This window comes from Pipra filicauda, unplaced genomic scaffold (assembly GCF_003945595.2).
Source record: "Pipra filicauda isolate LSUMZ 115617 unplaced genomic scaffold, ASM394559v2 scaffold132_size2486313_pilon, whole genome shotgun sequence".
In the NCBI taxonomy this organism is placed as follows: Eukaryota; Metazoa; Chordata; class Aves; order Passeriformes; family Pipridae; genus Pipra; species Pipra filicauda.
Window position 1 is genome coordinate 1,598,327 of NW_024103796.1, and position 18,700 is coordinate 1,617,026.

The following is an 18,700-nucleotide window of genomic DNA, read 5'->3' on the forward strand; positions in this document are numbered from 1 at the left end:
TTGTTTAACTATTCAGACTAAGGTCAAAAATACCTTTTACCACTGGGAATCATAAAAAGATACGTTTTATATCTAGGGTTGCCATCCATGAAGGGGACGCTCCCTGAATTTGAGTTACCAGTGCTGCGATATTTGGCATCGCAAGGTTTTTGGGCTCAGTATTGGGATTCAATTGCAGACAGTTTGTTCCTGATCAACTAGAGTTCCCACTTCTCTCAAATTCCTGATCTTCTGGGTGAGTGTAGAGGCAGTGAATTCCCTCCCACGGTAAGCAAAGAGCAGGTTGAGGATGGCTTGTTGAAGCTGATTAGCCACAAGTCTGTTGGACCTGATGATGGGCATGCCAGGGTCCTGAGGGAACGGGCTGATGTTGTTGCCAAGCCACTCTCCATCATATTTTAGAAGTCATGGCACTCAGGCAAAGGCCTCAGTGACTGGAAAAAAAGAAACATTGCTCCTGCTTTTTAAAAGGGAGAAAGGATGATCCATGTGACTACAGACTGGTGAGCCTCACCTCTGTGCCTGGGAAGATCACAGAGCAGATCCTCCTAGAAGACGTGCTAAGGCACATAAAAGACAAGGAGGTGATCCAAGGCATCCAGCATGGCTTTACCAAGGGCAAATGGTGCCTGACCAATCTGGTGCCCTTCTGTGGTGGAGTGATGGCAATGGCCAACATGGGAAGACCGACAGATGTCATCTATCTAGGCTTCAGTAAGGCCTTTGATACTGTCCCACATGACATCCTTATCTCCAGACTAGAAAGACATGGATGGGCTATTGAGTGGGTAAGAACTGGCTGGATGGGCGCAGCCAGAGAGCTGTGGTCAGTGGCTCTGTGTCTGGGTAGAGGATGGTCATGAGTGGTGTCCCTCAGGGTTGGCTCTGTCTGGGGGCTGATGCTCCTCAGTATCCTCATCAGTGACACAGGCAGTGAGATCAAGTGCACCCTCAGCAAGTTTGCAGACCACAGGAAGCTGCACAGTGCAGTTGACACAACAGAAGGAAGGATGTCATCAAGGGGGAACTGGACAAGCTTGAGCAGTGGGCCCATGAGCACCTCATGAAGTTCAACAAGTCCAAGGGCAAGGTGCTACATCTGGGTTTGGAGAATCCCAGACATGAGTACAGACTGGGAGAAGAAGTCATTGAGAGCAGCCCTGTGGAGAAGGACTTGGGGGTTCTTGTGGATGAAAATCTGGACACAACAGTGTGCGCTCACAGACCAGAAGGCCAATTGTGTCCTGGGCTGCATCAAAAGAGAGTGGCCAGCAGGTCGAGGCAGGTGATCCTCCCCCTCTACACTGCTCTGGTGCGACCTCACTTGGAGTGCTGCATCCAGCTCTGGGGTCCCCAGCACAGGAGGGACATGGACCTGTTGGAGTGAGTCCAGAGGAGGCCACCAAGACAATTAGAGGGATGGAGCAGTTTTCTTATGAAGACAGGCTGAGAGAGCTGGGTTTGTTCACCAGGGAGAAGAAGTGGCTTCAGGGAAACCCCATTATTCTTCCAGTACCTAAAGGGGGCTTTTAAAAAGGAGAGGGAATTTTTATATGGGTACATAGTGTCAGGACAAGGGGGCAGTGGTTTGAAACTGAAAGAGAGGTTTAGCTTAGATATTAGGAAGAAATTCTTTACTATGAGAGTGGTGAGGCATTGGAACAGGTTGTCCAGAGAAGCTGTGGATGCCCCATCTGGAAGTCTTCCAGGCCAGGCTGGATGGGTTTTTGAGCAATCTGGTCTATTCGAAGGTGTCCCTGCCGTTGGCAGGGGGTGAAACTAGATGATCTTTGGTCCCTTCTAACCCTAACCATTCCATGAGTCTGTGAACTATTGCCAAGGCAGGCACTCCTTCTTGGTAAGTTTTGTTTTTCAGTAATTTTCCACAAAGTCAAAACGTGAAATAATCTCAGCCCATGAAAAAAATAATTTAGCAAGGTATGGGTTGCTGAAAAAATACCTGCCATTTAAAATAAAAATTTAATTTTTTTTTATAAATCCTTTAAAACTTACTTGCTAATATCCTTTTCTTCAATGTAGAAGTTACTGTACATTGGGTTGCTGTTACCATCATTAACAATGCTGTAGTCCACATCTGGGTTGTTATTTTGATGTTCCCATGGACATAAAGAGGATGAAATGAGATTTTAAAAGTTCTGAAAACTTTTTATTTGCAACCCTTGAGAATGTGCCTCTTGAATTGTTAAATTGGGAATAGGATATAATTTTTTTAATATAATATAGCAGAGATAAGTGTAACAAATTGCCTTCACATTATGAAAATATGTTTGCATTTGTTGCCACTCTAATTTGTTTACTTACCTACAATAAAATTATTTATTCAAGGTTGAAAGTATTTAAATTTTTTCCCATTCATTATCAGCTCAGTAATAGAAACTTGCGAACCTAAATTAATTTTTTATTTTGTTTTTACTGGATAGTGATGACTTTCCTGGAATTGTAGTAATTATTTTATCTGGGTCTTGTTTGTTTATTTGTATTTGGGTGTTTTATTCTTTTTTTTTTTTTTCCCCAAAGTACTGCAGCAAAAGTCTGGGACAGTGAGAATACACTGCAATTTCTTATAATAGGGTATTGCTGTTAGACTATAGGAACAGTCAGCAGAATAACTACGTTGCATATGGTGACGTTGGCATTGATTCAATTTCCCTCTCAGAGGCTGCATTTTTGATTTTCCATACAGTGCAGAAGTATGATTTGTCCCAGTTCTGGTCAGGACAGGGTTAATTTTTGCAGTAGCCAGGAGGGGCCATGGTTAGGACATGGAGGTTATTCTGTGCTACCTCACGTCCTTTTCTGGGGACAGGGGAAGGGGTCCCTTCTGGGTCGCACAGGGTGGCGGCACGGTCGGGTATTTGCCAGGCTCCATGTGGCAAGCAATCGTGTGGGAATCGTTTGCCTCCTTTGTACACTGTTATTAAAGTTGTTGCTGTTGCTGTTCATTTTCTTATCTCCTTGCTGTTTCCAGTAAATTGTTCTTATCTTGACTCATGATCTTTACCTTTTGTGCCTCTAATTCTCCTCTCTGTCCTCCTGCGGTGGAGGAGGAGGTAGGGTGGGCGTGTGAGTGAGCAGCACAAGGTTTGGAGTGTTTCAGTGGGAACACTAAATTGGGGAATGCCATGTCCTTTCCTTTCTTGGGAAGTTTGTTAAACTTCTCTGTGGAAAACAGAAGCTACTGCTGTCTCCTGCAGGATTAATTTGTATAAAGTACCTCTCTGTGCCTGAGCCACCTTTGCCAAATGGGATGGTCATCAGCATCTACCAGCATGGAACAGTTGCAAAGAGCAAGCTCTCGGCAGCCTTGTGTCTCTGTCCCTGCCTCTGGCTGTGTGGGCTTCAACAAGGTGCACTCTAATGTTGGGGGGCAAGGAGAGTGGTTTATACAAACCAGGGAAGATGTGGCGGGTGGAAGAAGTGTAAGAGAAGGAGGAAGAATGATCGTCACCACCAGGTTTGTGGGCTCCCTTTGCCAGCTGGTTTAAGGCTTTTTGAGTGAGAGACAATTTCCTGCCCCTGCAGCACCTTCTCCTGAAAGAAGGGTTATTGGGTTATCCTCCTTTTTAACATTTTTAGCTTTTTAAAATTATCATCAGCCTCAGAGCCTTTAAGTGGTGTAGTTGTAGTGCAGCTCCTGAATGCTGTGTGGAGGTGTGGCAGGCACTGCATATCCAGCTGCTGCTGCTTCCTACAGGTGGGAAGGCAGCTGGGAATCCCCCTCCACCCAGGCCCTGCAGGTCACTGCTCAGCAGCCACTGGGTTTTAGACAATCCCCTCCCCAGCATCCTTTTCTTGTACTTCCCAACTTCAGCATGATGGAACTGTGCTGTGCTGACCTGCATGGTTCTGCCCTGCAGCCTCGCAGGGCTGGAGCTGCAGCAGGTATTCCTCACCTGATGCCACTCTGTTCTTTGCATGACCTTGGATTGGATTGTTACCAGCTGTTCTTGCTTTCTTTTAACCTTTTTAAAGTACACAATCAAACTAACCTCCAAATGCTTTTATTCTAGATAAACCCATACAAACACCAACATGTATTTGTCATTTGCACTTTTTTTTAACCATTAATTTTAAACAACAGGTTAACTTCTGTACAACAGGAATTACTTTACACATTAGTAAGATTTGCCTTCAAACTAGATGACTGCAAAATAATGCTCTGTAAGCTAGTGTTAGAAAATACACTGTTTGCCATAGCAGTTTGCCTGTAAACATGTGACAGTAAGTTGAAGAGAAGTTTGCTTTCATTTCTGAGAATGTGATTAGAACTGTTGGGTTGCCATAATACAGAGGTTTCTTTTTGTCCGTGTAACAGTAACGGCAAATGGCAGATACGGAAGGTGTGCCAATGTTTTGTGTGCTGACCCAAACCTACCAAAAGAGCCACAATCACTTAATTATACTTCACATCACTTTGTGAGATCCACTTGATGGGTTACAAAGTCCCAGCATGACTTAAAAATGGTTTACTAACAGAGTGACACTGTTTAGGAGGCTTGAATAAAAGGCAATAATCCTATTCCAGGCTGTAGGTAAAGCTACAGGGCCTGCTTCAACACATACTTAATCTCTAGAAATCATTAAAGCTATTGTAGCAAACAAGCAGTAGTACAAATACAGAATAGGACTGATTTTTCATTTCCTCATCAATATAAACACATATAGTGAAGCTCACAGGATCAGACCCACGCAAACAGATTATATTTTACAGCTTTTCAAGCAGAAATGTTGGATTTGTTTTTTCTGCCTATACAGAAGGTTACTGTTGAACAAAACTATCACAGTTCATTTGAATGCACTGCCAGCAAACACCTGAAGTGGAACAGAACTCTCACACTGGAAAGAGTAATCCGCTCATGCCTCTCCTTCAATATTAGTTACTGTGCTTTTTTATTTATTTGATGCTGCTTTAAAGTGTTAGATTAAGAATAATAAAAATCAAGCCCTTACATACAGGTATTCCAAGCTTAAGTGCTAGTCAAGCCATGATCCACTCCTTTAGGACAGAGGGCAAGATAGGTTAGGGTTGGGTTGGGTTTTTTTTCCAATTAAAATTGAACTATCAAAATACATTGTGCCAGGCAGAGAACTGCTGAAAGTACTGCAACATTGTAGTGCAGTTTCCTGAACAAAGCCATACATTCCATCAAGTATAAAGTGTAAACTTAATAGCAAGAGTAAGACTTGAATTAAAAAAAAAAAACACAACAAAGCCATCACAGTATGGGTTGTTTGGTGGCTGTCCTCTCTGCTATGCAAGAGGTACAACTTGTGCAATCACACAGCAGGGAGGGGGCAGACCAGCAGGCAACATGTTTTGGTGTTTGCTTTTTTCCACGTTAACAGCCGGCCTTGCTTCGGCCAAGGCTTGGCTAACGTGTGCGGGCGCTGGCCGGCCGTGTGCCATGGGACTGTACCTTGTACCAGGTGCTGGGAGCCTTTGTGCCCAAACCAGCCAGCTTCAGCACTGCTGGCCTGCAGCTGCAGGGCTCCCCCAGTGCAGCAGCACGTGGCAGTAAATCTTGGAGCTCTGCCGCCTGGGAGCCCTGCACAGCCATCTCTGGCTGCTCACAGTCCCAGCACTGCCTTCCTGTACCAAATCTGGCACATCCTGCTAAGGCAGGTGACAGTGTTTCCCTCTCCTGTGGGCCACTCACTTCCAGCAGTGGATCCCTCCAGAAATGTATGGAAACGTTATCTCCGTGTCATCAATGCCTTACCTCAAACCTAAGGGCACGTGACAGCCTCAATACGAGTCTCCTGTGACAGAAGCAGAGTCCATGGTGACAAATCATTTCAGTTCTGTAGCAGAGGGTAGGACTGTGCTGGTGCAGTAGCAGAGCTGGAGCCACGGCTGCTCCTCCATGGCTTTTTTCAGTAGCCACTGCACCAGCCTCATCTCAGCAGCACAGCCATGCACCTGCTTTCCAGCTGGGCTGACTTTAGCCACCAATGCAAATGTAATGGACTCCTTCCTTTCAAAACGGCCAAGCCTCAAAAACCCCAGCCAGACTAAGGCAGACAGTTACCCCTCCCCACCCCAACCCCAGCGAGCACATTTGTATCAGTTTCTCATACACAGAGATTACACCAGTCCTCCTGTTCTTACATATTATTAAACTAACCTTCTTTGACCTGAACCCCCCCCCCCACATGTTGGCTTCAGGTTTGTGAGGCCCTTGTACACAGACAGAAGCCTGGCCAGGACTGTCAGCATTGATGCATGGGCCGATCATGCACCTGAGTATAGATTTATGCACCGAAGTGCAGCCATCAGCTGCTTCATCAAATCACAACAGTGTTCTGATGCAGTGCAGTTTCACCTGTGAAGCTGCTCACAAGTGTTTCACAGCTTATTTAAGGATGGAAAGGTAGAAATGTAAACACAGACAGATGTTGGCCCAGCACCCTTCTCTGAAAGCCTCCCCCCGCCTCTTTCCCTCAGCAGCTGGCTTCACTTTGCACATGGAATTTCTAAACTAAGGAAGATAAGTCCTGCCATGTAGCATTTGGCCTTCAAACCTCAGACCCACTTTTTTTCTGCTAAACACACTTATCTGAAGTGTCGCTTTGGTGCCAGGTTTTTGTTGGGTTTTATTTATGTGGGGGTTTGTTTATTTTTTTCTCCCTGAACAGGAACCAGTGAACATTTGACTGGAAGGAAGGAAACTGGAGCTGACCCGTATTCTGAAGCCGGAGTTCACCCTCACAGTTTGCCAAGCTGCTGAAAGGATGTAGCGAAACATCAGCTTTCCCTCTTAAAAAACGAGCTAAGCAACTTGCAAGTTCACATGGGCGACTCTGAACTTACAGTGTATTTTGCACGTCTCCTACGACCTTGTTTTTAAGTAAGCAGAAAGCTTACTTAGACAGTATTTTTGAACCAAAGGGTTATGTGTGTTCAAGTACCTAAAAATGCTGGCCCTGCCAACACCAGATTCACTTTTACATGCCCATGTCTGAATATGCAACCCTGCCCGTATTTCATTCCCAAACGTAGATATTACTTGAATGGTCAGAGTGGAGAAGAGTGTCCAAATGTTTCAAACCCTGTACATATAATCAGTCAAAACAGTTTCAGGAGCAGTAGCACTAATTTAAAATTTCCCATAGTGATGCTGTGAGTCAGTGCTCTGCTCAAAGCCATTTGCATTTTTTCTTTTCATCAAATAAGGCTTTTACTTGCTGGAGCTGCTTCTGGACTTCTTCAAACCCCCGTTCTCGCTCGAGTTTGCTGACAATCTGTTAACAATTAGCAAAAGAGAAAATAATTTTTTAGTGCTTATTTTACTTGCTATTTTTTAAAGCCTGCTTTTCTATATTCTAACAACTGCTGACAGAAAAATCCATCTGAATGCCTGACTATCTGTAAACATTCCTTTCTGACTTTAACACTTTATTTTGGTAGTTTTCCTTTCAAGTCATTCTGATCACAGGATTTGCAACACTTCCACAAAAGAATGCCTGAGCCAAGCAGAAAAAACAAAACAAATCTAGCAGATACTCATCTCCCAAAGTGTGAGGCAAGGCCAGTGCTGCAGTTTTACCCTAGAGAAGATTTGCAAATGATATTTTATTTCTCTTCCTCTGTCATATAAACTGAGGGCAATAAACTGCCTCTCTTCCTCTAACTTGCCTACTTGGCCCCAGGCCAAGGAGCACCGCTGCTGTCTGAAAACTCTTTGCTGGCAACTCTACAATGGGACAGGTCTCAGCAAACAATGAAGGAGGTTTAGTTGCTCCCAGTCAAACGCCAGAGGGAGAAGAGCTGAAGGAGGATTTCCATCTAAGGATGGGCTAAGTTTAGCCAGTGCGAGCTTCAAAAAACCAAAAATGGGCACTAAGACTTGAAAGTACACTGAATTTTCCTGTATCAACAATTTTGATGAGCTTAATAATGTGTGATTATCTGAGTATCATCCCAAGCTTCTTTTAGGAGGCAAGGATTTGATGCTGAACCCAGATAATTTGAGATGTTAGAGATCAGAAGTGGCAAGCCAGCTAACAGGTGACTGAGAGCTGGATGATTACAGCAAGTGCTGATGCTGTGCTCTTGGGGATGAAAGAGAGAAAGGCCTGGTTGCTGGGAGACCCAGACAACCTGCTGGAAGTGGTAAGGAGGCCTTCAGGCAACACACCCCCAGCTGGCTCTTATCTGAGTCCTTGCACAGGCACAAGCATCCTCCTTGCAGCCTCTGTTAAGGATGCAGAGCAAAATGGAGCAGAGAATCCTATCATGGAAAGTGGAGGGCAGGGATTTTCTTAGAAAGCAGCTTAGAGGTAGCCTGTGACTAAGTGCTTTCAGCTGAGAAAAGATTTCTTTTGTTAGTAATATCAGCCACTGGAAGCTACAGCTGCTTCTCTTTAAGAGAAAGGCTATTAGAGCAGAGCGTTAAGAGGGCTATGACGGGAAAGGAGCAGATTCCTCCTGCTGTAAGGCTGAGCTGCTCTGCAGAGGTGTTTGTACTGACTGTTAAATTGAGAGCCCTGGTGCTACAGTCTAATCTGATTTCTGAATCTTTAGAGAAATGGAGCGTGTGCACAGGAGTTGTGACAGGCATTTGCAGAGACTCTGCAAACACAGTAGAACAAGAAACCTAGACTATATAGGAACTTCCTCAAAGCTGCAGGGAGAATTTTATTGCTAGTGTCTCTGTGAAATACAGCAGTGACAGGGGAGGTGCACTTACAGCCCTTTGGCCTGTGACTCCTCAGAGGGGTGGGGGCTGCACTGCTCTGGCCCCACATGGCTCAGTGGAAGGAGCAGTCTTGGCTGCACTATGGAGGGGCTGCCTTTGGAAGGGCACTCAGGAGGTTGCACACCAGGCCAGCCTTTGGTTACTTTGTCAAGCACCACTTTCAAGCCTAAGGTAGTAAGTTAGCATTAAAGGGTTAAGCAGGCATAGCAGCTGTGCTTACCTCATCATAATATTTCACTATGTATCTGTAGATTTCAAACAAGGCCACTTTCTCATTAAATTCATTTTCATGTTTCTAAAACAGAAAATAGTTCCTGTCAGACAGTTCTCCTTTTTAAAAAATCTTAACATGAAAGCAAATGAAGTTCCTGCTTCTCAACCATACCTTAGATTCCTGAGCTAGAAATTCTTCAACCTCTGCAGTGGTCAATGGAGGCAGATCCCTGATGGCTTTGTAGTACGCTTTCACCTCCTTCTTGTAGAGTGGAATGTCCTTGGCATAGAGAAGTTTATTTGTTGGTGCTTCCTTAAAAGAAAAAATTTGAAGCATTGTCACTTTTCACAGCACAGATTTCCTAAGGTTCCACCTCCACACAGTTAATTGCATCTAATTGTATCTGTGTGACTCATTTTTTCTTTGCAGTGGTTATGTGCATGGAACCAAGGTTATGAAACAAAGATGAAAAACAGAGGCAGGACCTCAGTAGTAGTGTATTGTATCTCGTGACAGTTACCATGTAATGATTTCTATTGGCATCAGAAGGGGTGACCATTTGTTCCACAGATACATTTTTATTTCTCACTTCCTCCTTAAGGATCCCTAGACCTGAAAGAGCGTGAAAGCTGAACCAAAGGGCCCAAGGCCAATACCCTGTTTACATGCAGCATTCAGCAGTACTGCTGAAAGTTCCCCTACAGTAACACACCAGAGAGTCTTCCTAGATCCTGTCCTGGCAGAGGTCCTCCTAAAACTCTTTGGTCCCTACTACTCCTCTCCCTCCGTGGTTCGAGCGCATGGAGAGCTGACTGCCAGACATGCACAGCCAAAGGGATTTTTTTTCACCCCAGGACTTCAACAATCCGGGTCAACACTGACCCATCTGGGAGCTTTAGGCTCATTCGAGGAAATAAGTGCTGATGTTTGTGGTAGGAGTCAAAGCCCCATTTGGAAAACGTATTTTCAGAATGTAAAAGTGGGGGCTGGTAGTCTCCTGTCACTGCTCTGGTTTAAATTCTGGGGAAAAAATGACACAACCATGTGATATCTTGTCACTACTGTTTCCACTGTGTGATGAAATTATTTAAATGTTTGTTTTCTAAATGGCTAAAACATATTTAAAGATAAAATACTAAAACCGATGAAAAGTAAACACGTTTTAGTACTAAAAGACCACAAGACATTTCCTGCAGTTATCAGCAATACTTCACAATATATGTTAAGCACAGAAATCTAACAATCATGCTCATTTGCAGTTTTTCCATGAAGGAAGGGATGTATTTGTTAGCTTTAATTTATGATACTTCACTCCTAAAATATGACAAATAAGCACATTATTTGCTATTTACCTCTAACAGATGAGCAGTTGGACTAGATCACATATGAAACTAGTCCATTTTTACATACATTTTTTTAGGGTAAAAAGTAGCATGAGCCTGAACAAATGCTTCCTGCTTTGGTCCAAAGAAAAGGAAAATACCCTGTGAAAAAATGAATTATTTCTGGTGCTCAGAGTTCCGGACACTGTACTAAAGAGTTTCTGAATGTAAGATGTCTGGACTTGGTACTCCAGCAAATAATTTTCCATATAAAAAGGGAGCAGCTAATAAATGTGGAAGGAACTGTTTCAAACTTCAGAGCTTTTTCAAGTATTCTTACAGCTTCCAGCAGCTTACTGTGTGTGTTTTCTGCAGATTAGTGTGTGGCAGACGAACTCTGGACTACTTATCAAATAATATTAGTACTCTTACAACCTTCATTTAAAACTAGTTTGAAACTTCATTAAGATCTTACAATTTCCACCTTCTTCCACAAATTGTGTAAACTCACTATGCAGAGAAGACAAGCAGCAGTTAACTATAAATACGGCATTCTCATAGCTCTGTCTGTCTCCTTGTGAATTCTTCAAAGTCTTGGGAGACAGACCAGCAAGGAACAAAAACCCAGCTTAATTAGGCCACTGACAGTTTTGCCCTGAATGTCAGCAGATCCAGAACTTCATCGCCTGAATCATTATATAGTTGAAAAAGACAGTAGTTGAGAAATTAGCAGAAGACTGGAAGGGCAGCATTACCTTCCCGAGGGTCTGTTCTGCTAGAGAAAAGGCATCCATGAAAGCTTGTGCAATTACAGACAAACAGCCATCTATATGTGAAGTCTTCTTAATATCAAAGACAAATTGGGGATTCTTCAGTATGTTCACCCAGAAGCGAAGAGGAAGACTAGACAGAGAAGGAACAAGCATCTTTAAAGTTAACCACTCAGGTTAATTAACAACTGCTTTAAAATGGTACTTAATTACACTGCACTCATGGAAAACAGCACATTTCAGGGTTGCTTATTCATGTTAAAAAAAGGGGTCAGGGAACAAAGGTTATGGAGCAAAAACGTCAGTCAGGCACCCATTTTCAAATAATGCTCTCAACCTGCCGCTACTGCTCTCTGAGTGTGAAGTCAGTATGCAGTCTTATAAGTCTTGGAAGCCATGGTGGTTTTTATTGGTATCAAATCAACACACTAAAATTACTGTGATCCACAGACCCAAACCACATCTTATTCCCAGACATGCCAAAATCTTATTCTTCTGATCACAGATGACCCATTCCATCTTTGCAACGTCATTTTCCGAAAGCACATGTGCCCCTGTGCATGTCCCACAGGCATACCTGTTGGTTTTCCATATGTGGACCACATCAGGGTCAGTAATTTTTTTGCTCTCAGCCTGGGCATCCAGAAAGTCAAAAAAGTACTTGATGGCAACAGGTGCTTTATTGTTGGGTAAACTCCAAATGCTCCTGAAGAGCTTTTCAACAACTGAATGAATTGCAACCTGAAAAAAATAACACAATGAACATTTTGTTATTACACAAGAAAAGAACAGGATCTTTTACCTCAGAGAGCTGAGCATGTCCCAAGACAACCACACACAGAAACTACAATATACTTGTGGCAAACATCAAGGCCACAGGTTATTGGAAAATAAGATAGTCAGTAACAAAAATGAAAGTACAATACACCGCAATGAGCTGCTTTCAAATGCCACACATCCTATCGCTCTGCCAACAGGGGAGTTGTGGTGAACTTCATGATACATCGTAGGTGGAAGGTATCACTTGGTCCAGCAAAGGCTACATCAACTCTTGGGATACTATTGGCACTGTTGCCAAAGGCATTTGAAACTTGTGGCTGAAAGTAAGATGGAGGTGAGGAAAAGCAGTTTAACCAGTTTCCTAGGACACTGGTCTTCATGGTGCCATCTGCGACACATACTCAACACATGTGCTCATCAACACTTCACAGCCAAGTGGCTCTGGTACTTGGTCTAATTCTAGCATAACAGCTATTGGTGGTATACAAAGACACTAATGCTAGAGAGAAGAACTGAAAACTGCGTATTTCTGATACAGAAGTGAAGCTATCTGGCTCACAAAAGCAAGGGCTTGGTTGCTGATGGACTCACTGACATAATCATAAAGTATTCATAAGTAGAGGCAAACAAAGCAAAACACTGTTTTGCACCTTTTTTCTTCACATCTGTTCTGAAGCTCAGTTCAGCCCAATCTTCTCTCAACGAGAAGGATTTAAGCATATCGCAGGGTCTTGATGCACTACTGGCCAGTTCATTTCAAGTGGTAAGCTCTGCAGTTGTGTCTGTGTGCATGTATGGGTGAGAGAGAGAGGGAGAGAGACATGGTGCAATGCAATTTCCTTTGGTGTGCAGCGTATCATGGGTGGAATTTCACAGAGAAGGGTATCAGAGCACTGTTGTTCAAAGCAGTGTTTCATTTTCGAGAGGGAGACGACTAATTTAAAGCCCTTTAAAAGGACTTTCTTAAGAGCCTGATCTTTTCTTCTGCACTTCAGTCTTCCACCATAAGAGATTACTGGTTTACTCCAGCAATTCCTGGGGCTCATGTTAGTTTTCACAGCTAATGAGAAATGACCAGTCTTTACTTTCACTTTGGGTAGTGTCCCAAATTACTTCAGATGCTATCAACAACCTAATTAAATAACGATTGATAGATTTTTAAATGCAAGAAGGCTATAATCATCATGCCTTCAAGGCCTCTCATACTGGACAGCTCTCAGTGTTATGCTCTGATTAATATTTTAAATAATATGCTGTTGCAAAGAGTTTTATAACCATTTTGAGTAAGTCAGAAACAAGATGACGTTACCAGAGGGAGTAATCAGGGCTTATTCCTAAGGAATGCAGATTGCATAAATTAGGTAATTGCATTATAAATCCTAAGGACCTTGTTTTTAAAATTAATCTAGTTATTTTAGATGCTTAATTTGAAACCCTAACAGACTATTTCATTTCATAGGCAGTATTTTGTGAAACTCAGGCTTTTGAAGTTGTCTCTAAGCTGAGCAAACTCTAGAGGAGACCAGGGAGATTGTTGACTGAAAGTTGTCTCTCCAGAGAGGATCATTCTTGCTCTATAGGACTCAGTGGTAAAACTCACTTTCCATTAGCTCAATAATTGCCTTTTTTCTTTAACCTGAGAAATAAAGGTTGTGCTTACTGAGGAGACAGAGAGTCTGAGTAATAGACAATTTTAGAACTCTAGCATTAGAAAACCTGCAATGTGTCTTTGCAAATGGTGATAATCTATAGTTAGCAGTGAATTTTATATGCTACCTTTTCATTTAACATTTGATATACATGCAGGAAGTCTGCACAATTTCTGCTTTAATTTGTATTTCTGTTGTGCCAAACTAGCCAAGCCCAACATCAGCCCTCCCTCAAAATAAAGCCTTTACAGTTTACCTTGGTTGACAGAAGCTTTGTGAGATACATTTCTTTCACTTTGAATTTTTGCTTTCCTTTGTGACCTGCTCCCTTCACATCTTTGTTTGCTTCCGAGTCTGGTAAAATCTGTCATGAAGAGATTAGAGAGATTACATAGATAAAAATACAGCTCAGTATTAAATCTACCACTTAGCAGTGTAATGACTCAACTCACCAAATGACAGTGCTCATCCGAGTAGTCCACATCTAAACAACAGAAAGCAGAGAGCAAACAGGTATTAATAAAACACACAGCTACAGGCTCGTGAGTTCTGCTGGGCTCTGGGCTGTGCAGCATGGTGCATGCCGGGATGCCAAGCAAGCAGACTAAGCATCATCCTTTCCTGCCTGCAGTGTGGGGGAAGCCTCTGAGAAATGCACAGGCTCTGGGCACCTCCCCAGTGCCAACCTGTAGCTCTGACCACTAAGCCAGGGCATCATATCTGCTTCGGGGGTAAGCTGGCAGCAATCACAGCTCCTCTGAAAGGAGGACAAGAGACAACAGATGAGATGATTGCATTGGTTTAGTCTCCAAGAGTGCTCAGCGCAGGTGGGCTGAGGTCAGGCTTGAACACAGTGGCTGAGAACAGCAACCCTTGCTGAGAGAGGGCAATGACATCCCAGTGAGATGCACACATCTCTCCTAACTTTGATGGTGAAGTGAACCACACATCAGGAGCGTGTTTTTCCCAGGGGCTACAGAAAGTTCTTCCCTGAGCCACCAGCTGGGTGGGAGCAACCTGCATCCCAGTGGTAGGTGAGATGAACTGACCCCCCCTAAGCACCCTTTAACTCCTGACCTGCTGTCAGCCAAGCCAAAGTTTTCAGAAACACAGTCAAGAAAATAAGGAAAATTACATTTTTTTGTTATGCCTGTCTCTGGACAGTGCACCACTCTGTCTGTGATATACAACTCCGGGCACCGGAGAAAGGCATGTTCCCCGTGTTGGTTTCAACAGTCAGCACTTTGAGTCACCCGGGCTTCCTGCCTATGAGCCTGTATCTCTAAGTAATCATTTGCTGACAACTGTAAGCCCTTCTATCCTCCTTCACATGTCCTAGGCCCACTGTGCCTGCCAGAGGCCCAGAGCCAGGGTAACATGGCTCTTCATTTGGCTCAACTAAATCCAAGTACATTTTTCTGTCCTCCTACTGACCAAGAGAGAACCTGTCACAGCTCAGCTCTCTGCATTCCCAATCATTCTCCACAAAAGTTTAAATAGATTGCAGTTCCTCTGTTACCTGATCGGATATTTGATTTCTTTTTAAAGACTTTTATGGTTGCTCCATTTGAAATCTGTAAGCAAGAAAAAATATATAATTTTGAAACAAAAGTCTAGAATTCACGAAACCAGCAGTTTCATTTCCTCCTTCATTTCCTTCAGTCCATGGCAGCACAGGAACATGCCAGCTCACTTCATTCTCACCGTGGTGTGCACGGGTTTCAGCAGCAGCTGGGGTTCGACCTTCAGGCATGGGCAGTAGCTGCAGTTTATTAGCCTTACCTAACAAGTAACTCTTATCTAAGAAGAGGGAAGGCACCTCTTCCAATGAACCAGCCTTGAAGATCTTTCCCTTTCTTTGATTTTTCTGGTTCAGCCCGTATTTGGACATTTTCATTTTCATGTACTGCTTTGTGCTGTTTCTTGCACCCATCTTTCTATAGATTGCTGAGGTTAATTTCTCTGGCTCCAATGAAATAGGATCTTATGGGAAAGTGAGGCAGGGAGGTGCACACAAAGATGAATTCTCTTCTGGTCCCCTTTTCTTCAGCTCAGTCTGTTCTCCCCACATCCTACAAAGGGGCCATGTTGAGGGTCTAGCCTGGTGCTCCCAAGAACTATTTTCAAACTGAGCAAAATATTTACCCACCATAAGATCAAGATCTGTATCTTACCACCACAGGATTTCTAGGAAAAATCTACCTCCTCCTTCCCTGAATTTATAGTGCTGCCAGAATGTTAAGTATTATCTTTAAAACAAACTGGCAAACCATGCTTTTATTGTCAAAGAGTAACTAAAAAACGGCTCCCACTGAGAGCTACACCACTGCTCTGCTGTCAAATGTTGAGTCTTGCCAAGAACTAGTGCACTTGCCTCTATAATTACAAAAACAACTGTCCAGTTCTAGGAAGGGATCTCTGCCAAAACAATTTAAGTGTTTTTTAAACCTTGGCAGCCAGCCTGGTGTGAGAAACCAGTTTAAACATTAAGATACTCTATCAAAAGCTGTGTCTTATGCCAAAAAAATCTGCACTTACATTTGCTCCTGGAAAGTAAATGCAATCCATTTTATAAGTATGATTTTTTTGTGGGGATTCCATTTATCATACTGAGTTTCAAACCTCTTTCAGATAACACAGTGCACTTGAAAACCATACAACAAGTGGGAATATGCTCTAAGGCTCGCTTGTGATGTGAAACGAACACCCAGAGAGTCCTCCTACCTGGCCCTGAAGATAGGTAAACAGGAACAGGGCTACACAGCAGCTTACCCCCTCAGAGCTGTGTGGGCAATAAGCTGCCTTCATATCCTCTCCAAGAAGTAGGAGAGCAGCTCAATGCTGTTGGCTCCTGTCCTGAGGGAGATGGGCAGAGCTCACAGGGAGAACCATGCTTTCCTCCAGGAACCAGAAGCATTGCTGCAGTGCAGCCATAACCAAAGCCCCCACTTTAGGTTTTATTTCTGGGACAAATTATGCTTTTAGTATTAAGTGGACTATGCTTTCCCTTCTTTATCATTACTGCAGCAGCCATACTTGCTGTTTCTTTCTGTGTGATCCAATTAAAAAAAATAATTTAAAAAAGCCCTTCTTTTTGTGTCCTGCTGTCTAAATCACTTTTTGTAGTGGGCTGCTCCCATTGACACCTTAAAATATCTTTACTCTTCCAGGTGCATCACCAACCGGAGCAAACTGGTAGAGGGAAGATCTCTTCAGTTCCAGACAACATGGAATACAGCTACTTTGGAAAACAGAAGATAAGTAGTGTGGCTCTATACCTCTTCCTTGTTCTCCAGGCCTCCTGTCCTCACTATCATCCAGTTCGTGCCAGTCGGCTCCCTAGATCACACATTCAGATTTGCTTTCTGGGGCTCTGCCTGCTCCTGGAACATGTGATGCTGTCCCAGGTTGAGGAATTGAAGATCTGTGACTGGACAGCAGATCTGAAAGTGGTTGTTTAGCTCTCTTCTTGCGTGGGGAATAGGATGTCAAGATAATCAGCAACTTTCTTGTCATGGCTTGTGGTTACTCTCATGGAAACAATAGTGCAGACCTCATAAATAATCACATCAATAACACTACTAGGAGCAAAAAATTAGAGCAAAAGAGCATACAGGTCAGAGACACACGAAAGTCTAATAGTACAGAGGATTTTTCTTCTCTTCACAGACACCACACAAAAATGCAAATAACCCGTTCTTGCGTGTTTTAAAAATCAGTGTAGAAACTAAGTCTGCTTTTTCAAGAATGACTGCTGACTCTGGGACCTTCACAACACAACCCTCATGCTCCAGTACCTTAAAAAGATTTGATGGTACCTCCCAGTCTCAAACATCTGGTTACTTTCTAGCATTTAAGGCTGGCAAACAAGAAGAAAAATTCAGGCTTGCCACAGAACTCTAGGTACTGCTGAAATGTAAGTTGGAATTTTCTCAGGCAATTTTATTGCCCTCACACAGTATATACAGTGTTCCTTTTTCTTGCTAGCTAGACACCTTTACATTCCCTTTTGCATTAATATGCATACAAGAAAATACACTAGATATGTTAATGGCTAATACTTGCCACTAACACACTGCCTGAAATGCCACTGAGCTTCTGCCTAAAATGTAGACTACTTCATCAGAAAAAGAGAACTAAAATAGCTAACAGAGATATCCAGCACAATATTTATAAGGCAGTTGCTAAGCTATAATTAGTGTGGTTACAGCTCAGTAAAAACAACTGAGTCTCCTAGCTTGCACCTGCCTGCAGAAGCCTCAGATGACAACAAGGGGTGGGACAAAGATACCCAGGGATGACAGTGACCAATAGACACCCATGACCCACAGCATGCCATGAGCTCAGGAAGTGCAAAGGGCTGCTGGGTAAAATCAGGGAGCACTTACGATAGTTGCCTGTGGTAAAGAGGGCAGGTACTGTCACATTAGACAGAAGTTCGAACATCTAATCAGATTCAAATCTATGTTGACCTTTGCTGCATAGACTCAAACTGCAACACTACAGTGTCCTAATTTGTACAAAATCTCTGCAAGTGGAGTGGAGGAGGGTAATCTATAGACAAAGTTCAAGACAGGCATAGGAAAAGCTGTATTTAAGCCACTGGATTGTGACTCGGGACATCTGGGTTCACCGCTGACTCCTACGAGGTAAGGAGAGCTACAAACACCTACAGGAATCTGTAAAGTGACTCTGAATGAGCTGGCTTCATATCTAAGCAGCCTTGTGCTCTGCCTAGGCTACAAAGTCCTGCTAGGAGTCCTTGTTTCGTTATGGATGGTACTCTATTTGCTCATGCAGACAGCAACATGTTCCGTGCTGGCTCAGGTTCCTCAGCACCATACTGCATTGCATGGCACAGACCTACAGCAGCAAAACTTCTAAATAAATAAAAATTTATGATCACGTTAAGAGCCAGACTTTCAAATTCAACAATGAGGCATAAAGAAAGATCTCTTTCTAAAAGTACTCAGCATAATAACCTCCATTTCCCAAACCTATCTGTAAGCATCAATGTGAACTTCCATATCACCTCAGGCCAATCACCTGTTGCACATTTTACACAGCCTCCCACCCTCCATTTTGACTGGTGTCACTGGAAACTCCTTAGAGAGGTAACTCTGCTTGATACGCTTTTACAGTGTGCTACACTCAGAAGTGCCCTGCCACCAGCTGCAGCCTTGTGTGTTGTTGCAGTGATGGACAGATTACTGCAGCACTGCAAATGACTGGTTTACAGGTGAAA

At 43.3% G+C, this 18,700-nt stretch overlaps 1 protein-coding gene across 1 annotated transcript in view; it reads right to left on the minus strand.

The window, feature by feature from the left end:
• Window positions 1-4,005: 4,005 nt before the first annotated feature.
• The window catches only part of PLXNC1 (plexin C1), a 70,270-nt gene continuing 55,575 nt past the window's right edge, over window positions 4,006-18,700 (minus strand). The window contains exons 24-31 of the mRNA XM_027732266.2: window positions 14,975-15,029; window positions 13,908-13,939; window positions 13,712-13,819; window positions 11,604-11,767; window positions 11,012-11,159; window positions 9,106-9,246; window positions 8,941-9,015; window positions 4,006-7,263 (exon numbers count right to left, since the gene is read on the minus strand). Coding sequence (XP_027588067.2) covers window positions 7,159-7,263; window positions 8,941-9,015; window positions 9,106-9,246; window positions 11,012-11,159; window positions 11,604-11,767; window positions 13,712-13,819; window positions 13,908-13,939; window positions 14,975-15,029 — 828 coding nt within the window. The 3' untranslated portion in view covers window positions 4,006-7,158. The remainder of the gene's footprint in view (window positions 7,264-8,940; window positions 9,016-9,105; window positions 9,247-11,011; window positions 11,160-11,603; window positions 11,768-13,711; window positions 13,820-13,907; window positions 13,940-14,974; window positions 15,030-18,700) is intronic.